The following is a 6,834-nucleotide window of genomic DNA, read 5'->3' on the forward strand; positions in this document are numbered from 1 at the left end:
CTCTGCCTCTTCTAGGAGGTAATCAAGGGTAAATTCACTTGTGCCTCTGCCTTCTCACCAGACTATCAGCTCTATTGAGCTCTAACTATGTGTAGGGGTATGTGTCAGTCGAATACCTACATCTGTAATTTCCTGTATCTTTAGGTCCCTGAAATGTCAAATGTAGTTCTTCCAACTACTGAAAAACCAAACTTCTAAAAAATTACTTTGATTTCATCTTTGTAGAGCATGAATGCAAATGAAGTATTAAGGATGAATTTTGAACAAATTAACCCCACGTAAGAACCTACTTTCGTACACCTGAAATCTATGTAATTTTACTAACAATTGTCACCCCAATAAATTTAAAAAATAAATTTAAAAAAAAAGAAACTACTTTCAACAGGAGATTGAAAGAAGCCAATAAGGATAGATTGGCCAGTAAGTCTGCAACCCAAAGGAATGTGTTAATGGGTCCACACCCTCGTTTCCATGTATTGCTCCTCCAAGGAGATTATACTACAAAATAGATGGCAAACCTTTCCATACTGCTCCTTCTTACTCACCCCAATCCTAGGTAGACCCACCCATCCATTATTGGGAGGATCAGCTCTATCATATGCTCATTGAGCATTTAGGATGTGTCAGGCATCATGTTGGTCTAGGAATATGCAAGTAAAGAAGACATAGTCCCTATCAGCAAAAAGCTCATGGCTCATTGGGGGATACCAGTGAACAGGTAACTGCAGAAGTGTGTGCTAGTGGAATCTACACTAATAGGACATTCATACAATGAAAATCCATAAGCACAGTCCAAACAGACCTTTGTTCTTTGATTCTCAATAAAAAGCTATACTAGTAAAATTAATATCTGTCATTTATTGAGAACTTATGTGCCAAGCACTATACATATATTTAGGTGAATCCTCACAACAACCCTGTGAGGTAGGCATTATTATTATACCAATTTTGCAAATCAGGAACATGAGGCAGTGAGGCATACGGTAGGTTGGAGAGATAACTGTTATCCCATATTAAAGTGAAGGAAACCAAAGCACAGAGAGGTAAAGTCACTTGTTCAAGATCACACAGGGAGGTAGTGTCAGAGGTGAAACTAGAAACCAGGATTACTGCTGTTAAGACCAGGGTACTTTCTGTAACACCACAGCTTTCCCCAAGCATATTTAGCTTTATGGAGAAACTAAAATAAATGTGGCCAATTCTATCTAGAAGCATCCAAGCCATGGTGTAGGGGAGCTGAGCCTGGGGTGTGTGTCTGACTTTTTGACATTTTGGGGAGGCTCCTGCTGTGTTTAAAGCTTGTTACTACCTTACTGGATCTGTATATACAAGACTAAAGCAATTTATAAAGCCATTTCTAAAATACAAACTATCGCTTTCTTCTTCATTTTTTGTTTATCACTTAGCAATTCATTCTATTTTCCACACTAAAATATCATAATCAGAATAAAACTACATTTAAAAATTTAAATATCAGTTTATAAGACTGCAGTGGCAGTGCCTGGCACATATTAAGTGCTCAATGAATATAGTCTAATGAAGGAATGCATGCACTATATTCAACAAGTAGAAAACAACAAAGCTGTGATGATCTGAAACTGCTGGATATTTTGCTGGGCTCACTCACTAGCCTTTTGACTGGCTCCCAAACATCTGCCACATAGCATGCGTGATTCTAATTTTCATCTCAGTAAAATGATATATGACTAGCTCCTGGGCCTTGCAGAGCCTAGGAACTGGCCAAGGAAAGTAAAATCAGAAACCCTGTCTCATCCAGCCATGATCCCAGGGACAACAATCATCAGACCCCAACAGCCATAGCCACACCCACCTGCCACAATCAGCTTCAGGGGGTTGCTGGGCTCTGACCACAAAGTGGGGAGCATCAGAATATGAGTGCGGCAGATGTAAACCCCTTCACTCTCAGGTGTCATGTTGGAAATGGAGAAGATGGCCACTGTCCCAGTTGGGACTTGGTAATCCACGGGCTCTGCATATCCCTCTTTGAACAGCATGAATGCCAAACCCTGCAGCCAGCCATGGCAGAGTATGTTAACATTACATCCAGGAAGAGGAGAGTTCTCGGACTGGATCCATAAAATGGGCTTGGGCAGCTGGCCTGGAAGGAGGGAAGGAACTAGAATTCAGGTAGAGCAAGAATAGTGCTGCTCAGGAGAGCTCTACTTAAATGAGCCTTTCCTGTATGATCCTTATTTGCCACCCCTTCTTTCCCCATCTCAGGTCTTCCCTAAGTTGAGAGCTTGCCTTCTAAATCTGTTCCAGAGTATGCATCCTCAGTCTGCATTGCAGTGTGGGCAGTATGGAGAGTATGCACTTATTTACTAATTGTGGAGTGTGCACATGTACGTATGCATGCATTTGAGGTAAATGAATAGATGAATTAAACAAATCCTGCACTAGAAAGGCAAGTTTGAATCCCAGGAGCTGGAGTTTATTCTTGATTAGCTAACTCTGTCTTCTTACCTGGTGCCTCCAACTCTAAAACTTTACTGGGCTCTGACCAGCCTGTCTCCTTCCAGTAGCAGCACCTGTAAAGACCTGTATTGGATTTAGTAAGGGCACCTATGGAGAATGAAACTTGGAAGGTCTTATAGGAGGGTTGGATACAGGTCATCTGTGTCTTATCCTTCAGTAGCAGAAACTTGCTTGAAATCTGAGAAGGGCTTTTGCACCAAAGTGTGACGTTTTCCCAAGGTGCCTGGGGGTAGTTGGTCTCTATCCACAGCTCCGGTTGAGATTGCATCACTATTATTACCAAAAATCACAAAAATGTGAGTAGTCCAACCCTCTCCCTCCCATAACATGCCCCACAGTGTATCTTAAAATTAGCCCTGACCCAGATTATTCCTTTTGTCTTCCCTTGGGGACAGAATTGTCTGCTCATGTGGGGGTGGGATAGGGACCCCCACAGGGGACAAAGGATATTTGTTCAAGGAATCTAAGTGAGTTGGGGAATAAAATGCAATAATGGCTTCCTTTCCATCTGAAATAAAGCTCTTTACTATTTTGTGGGAAACCAAGTCACAAAGTAAGGGCTTTGATTCCCAACCAATGCAATCTGGGAATTGTCTTTGGAATCTCACGGCATTTATGTCCAGGACCATCGACGCAGGCCGATGTCTTGGAACCTTCAGGAAAGAAGGTATTGAGGTGGCAAGACTCACTTACCTATTGATGTCATACCCAGACTAAGCCCTGAAAAGAGAGATTATGGTAAAGGAAGGTCCCTTCATTGTTCCCACCTACCCTCAATACTTTCCTCTCCCTCCCCAAGGTGCCCACTCATAGGGGTATTTATGACAGGGTTACTTGCCCCTCACCCTTTCCTTGTACTCACGAATGCAAAAGAGCAAGAGAGTCAATGTCCATAGCATGGTGGCCCCCTCCCCTGGCCTGTCCAGGGTCATGGGGCCTCTGGTGCTCAATGTACACTTCAAGACTTGAAGGGTTTTGCCCCTTAGCAGGTGATGAGATCTAAAAATAGAAGTGTTTTTACTCAGGAGACTTGTCTTGCTTCTTAAAGTTTAGTTTGGATCACTAAACTGCATTTGACAACCCTACTACCTTCCATTCCCTCACAGGCATACAAGGTATTACAAAATATTATGAGGTCACCTGTTACTTTGTCCCCTTGCCCTTTTTCTCCACTCCCCCCTCCACCCACCCAAGGTCTTTGCTGGTATCTAAAATGTCAGATATTTTGGGGATGGCCAGTTAGCTCAGTTGGTTGGAGCGTGGTGCTGATAGCACCAAGTTTGCCGGTTCAATCCCCGCATGAGCTATTGTGAGCCGCACTCTCTTTAAAAAAATAAAATTTAAAATAAAATAAAATAATAAAATAAAATAAAAATAAAATGTCTGTTTCTCCCTGGGCTCTCAAAGGGCCAGAGGGGCGACCTAATCCAGACAAGCAGAAGCCCCATGGGATGAAGGAGATGGGAGGTGTAGAGACACACCTTTACAGAAGATAGGTGATAGATACATATAGATATAGATATAAATATATAGATACACACACACACATATATTCTGAGTCCTCCAACAATGTAGCAAAGAAAGTGTTCCTACCATCCCCATTTTGCTGGCAAGGAAACTGAGACTTAGAGAGGATATATAATTTGCCCAAAGTCAAAAGGTATTAAATATCAGAGCCAAAACTTCAGAAACATATTTAACTCCAATGCCTATGCTCTAAAACCAGTATTTAGAGGCAGCCCTGTCCCTCATTCTCACCCTCCCATAACTCTCCCATCTCATCCCATCCAGGCCTTCCTTCTGTGGAATGCTTCAGATCCAATATTATTCTCATTCTTATCTCTTACCCCACAAAGCTCAAAAGCTTCATCTCAAGTAAGTTTTGGGGAATCAAGCTGATTGAGCTAATCAATATTATTATAAGATGTAAATTATTTATTGGTTGTCTATAATTTATAAGCATTTTTGTTTGTTGCCCCTAAGTAAAAAAAGATAATTGTTTTAATTTCAGGGAGTAGGTCAAAGATTTGAGTTCCGGCAAACTTTCTCATTTTCTAAAAATCACTATTGACCACAGGCCCTGCATGTACACAAGGTAGACTCCTTATGCTTTTCTGCCTTCTCCCACCCCACCCAGAGTATACTTTTGCCAAGGGGAGGTATATCTCCACTATACAAATTCAGGCTCTTTCCTTCACCAACTCTATTCAGAGTCTGAGGTCCTGGATGACCCCAGTTTTATCCTATTTCAGGAGAGAGGGGTAAGGGCGGGTCCCAGAACAGAAAGGGGCTGAATTTCCTTTCCAAACTGATCCTAGTGCCGCTGCCTCTAACTTGTCCAGTGCTAACACTGGGCAGATGGAGCAAGAGGAAAATGAATATTCATTTTCAAACATCTGGGCTGTAGGAAGCAAGCAGATTGTCAGAGATCCAAAGAGGCACAGTTTCCTTTTGCATTTCACCCTTTGCTTTCAAGGATGTTCAAATTACTTTCTCTGAACTTTTCCTATCTGTAAAGTTGGGGAATAATATATACCTAGCATTGTTGTGTTAGATCAAAGATAATATATGTACAGTGCCAGGTACATAGTGAACATTTCATAAGAAGGTGGCTATTTTTCTTCTTCTCAAAAGAGACATCAACCTGATATAGGACCTTAAAGATGCTCTTTCCATCTTACCTGTTACAGCCTTTTGTACCTACTCCTCTCAGGACCAGGACCAGGGCCAGGCCAGGGCCAGGCTTGGGTGCCACCCTGTTGCTTTGTTCCCCTGAGACTTGGAGTCAGGATTTATTGGAGAAGCCACGTTCTACTGCCAAGGGAAAGGTTCAACCTGGGATTCTTCCCATGAATGCCATCTGAGATTCCAGCCTTCCCACTTGGACCCCTAAACCAGGGGTTTGCCTCCTGGGGGCTAGAGTGGAATCAGGGAAGTTGGGCTGCTCAGCATGACTGAACCCTCCCCAATCACTAAGAAAACTGTACCATTTATATCCAGGCAAAATGATGAATCTTAGGCCCAGGGAACTTGGAAAGCAGCTGCAAGCTTCAGGTTAATTAGCCATGCACATTTTGGGCCTTTCACATCCCCACCCAACCCCCAATTTCAGCAGTCTAGACTTTGTACCCTCCCCTTCTACTCCACCCCAACTGCTTTCCCCACCCTTAGGCAGCGCCAAAGTGCTTTTGACGGTGATATACACGGAGTATCTAATGGCTCGCTCCCATGCACAGCTTTACGGGCTCCAGGAATCAGAGGTTTGGCTCAGCAGGGTGCCGGGTGCGGGATCAGCTGAGGGTTTGGAGGAAAGCCTGATAAGGACAAGGGAAGATATCTACAGTGCCCAGAGATTATCAGCGAGGCAAGGCTGGAATGGGGAAGGAAAAGAAAGGAAGGGATGAAGAGGGTGGGGGATTAATTACAGCGGAGAGACTATTTTGGGGTTTTGTTTAAGATCTGATGGCCAGTATTTAATCTTCAGCCACTGGAGTATGCGCTCATTTGCAGGTACTTACGGTAGTTGACGGCCCGCTCAGAGACGTTGGAGATTCTCCAGCAGCTCCTCCAGATGCAGCAAACTGCCCAGCATGAGAAGAGCTGTCTAAGGACAGCCTCTCAGGCTTCGCGCCCCGCCTCCCTCTTTCCCGCCTGCTCGCAGTCCTGTTCCAACCTCCTCCCCTCCCTCTGCCAGGCTCTGGGAGACCACCTACACTAACTCTGCTTGACACCTGCAGTCCTCTGACAACCAGGATTTCTATGCCCCTCCCAACTCTAAGCCTGTCTCTCGACTCCCTGCAGAGGTTGCTGGAGCCAAATTCAGATCTCTGCCCCTTTCCCTGTCGCTAAATTTCACTGGGTCACTGTATTCTGGAGGGGAGAGGGCCAGCACTTAAGATTGCCAAAGCTGTAGGTGACTCTTCTCCAGCTCCCCAATGTGTTAAAAGGGATCTCGTATCTTCCTCTGCTGGTTTAATGCCCCACTTATGCATAAACATTACCACCATGGTTTAAATGCTTGCTATGTGACTCTGGGCCCTGGGTATCTACTATTTATAATCTTCATAGCAGTTCTACAAGATGCGCTAATTCCCTCAATTTTACAGATGAGAAACTGAAGCTCAGAGAGGGTTAAGTAACTTGAACAGCCTTCAAAGTCCATCTTGGAATAAAAGCCTAGGCTTTAGAGACATATAAATTAGGACTTCAGTCCAGGTTCCATTATTCAGTTGCTGAGTGACCTCAAGTGAGTGAGTCTCTGAGTCATAGTTTCTGCACCTGTTTTATTGTTTCAGTTTTTTTTTTTTAAAGCTATTGTACAGGGCTTCCATGGGATAG

At 43.7% G+C, this 6,834-nt stretch overlaps 1 protein-coding gene across 1 annotated transcript; it reads right to left on the minus strand.

Annotated features, from left to right (window-relative positions):
- Positions 1 to 443: 443 nt before the first annotated feature.
- On the minus strand, positions 444 to 6,091 carry LOC148754675 (immunoglobulin superfamily member 1-like). The gene is made up of 5 exons (XM_088794861.1): positions 6,015 to 6,091; positions 3,359 to 3,495; positions 3,190 to 3,216; positions 2,485 to 2,766; positions 444 to 2,119 (listed from the first exon to the last, which is right to left on the minus strand). Exons 2-5 carry the CDS (start codon positions 3,426 to 3,428, stop codon positions 1,770 to 1,772), a joined length of 729 nt encoding a protein of 242 aa, XP_088650987.1. The 5' UTR covers positions 3,429 to 3,495; positions 6,015 to 6,091; the 3' UTR covers positions 444 to 1,769.
- Positions 6,092 to 6,834: the final 743 nt, after the last annotated feature.

The sequence above is a fragment of the Rhinolophus sinicus genome, chromosome 18 (genome assembly GCF_057876585.1).
Source record: "Rhinolophus sinicus isolate RSI-liver-muscle chromosome 18, RSI-T2T, whole genome shotgun sequence".
NCBI lineage: Eukaryota > Metazoa > Chordata > Mammalia > Chiroptera > Rhinolophidae > Rhinolophus > Rhinolophus sinicus.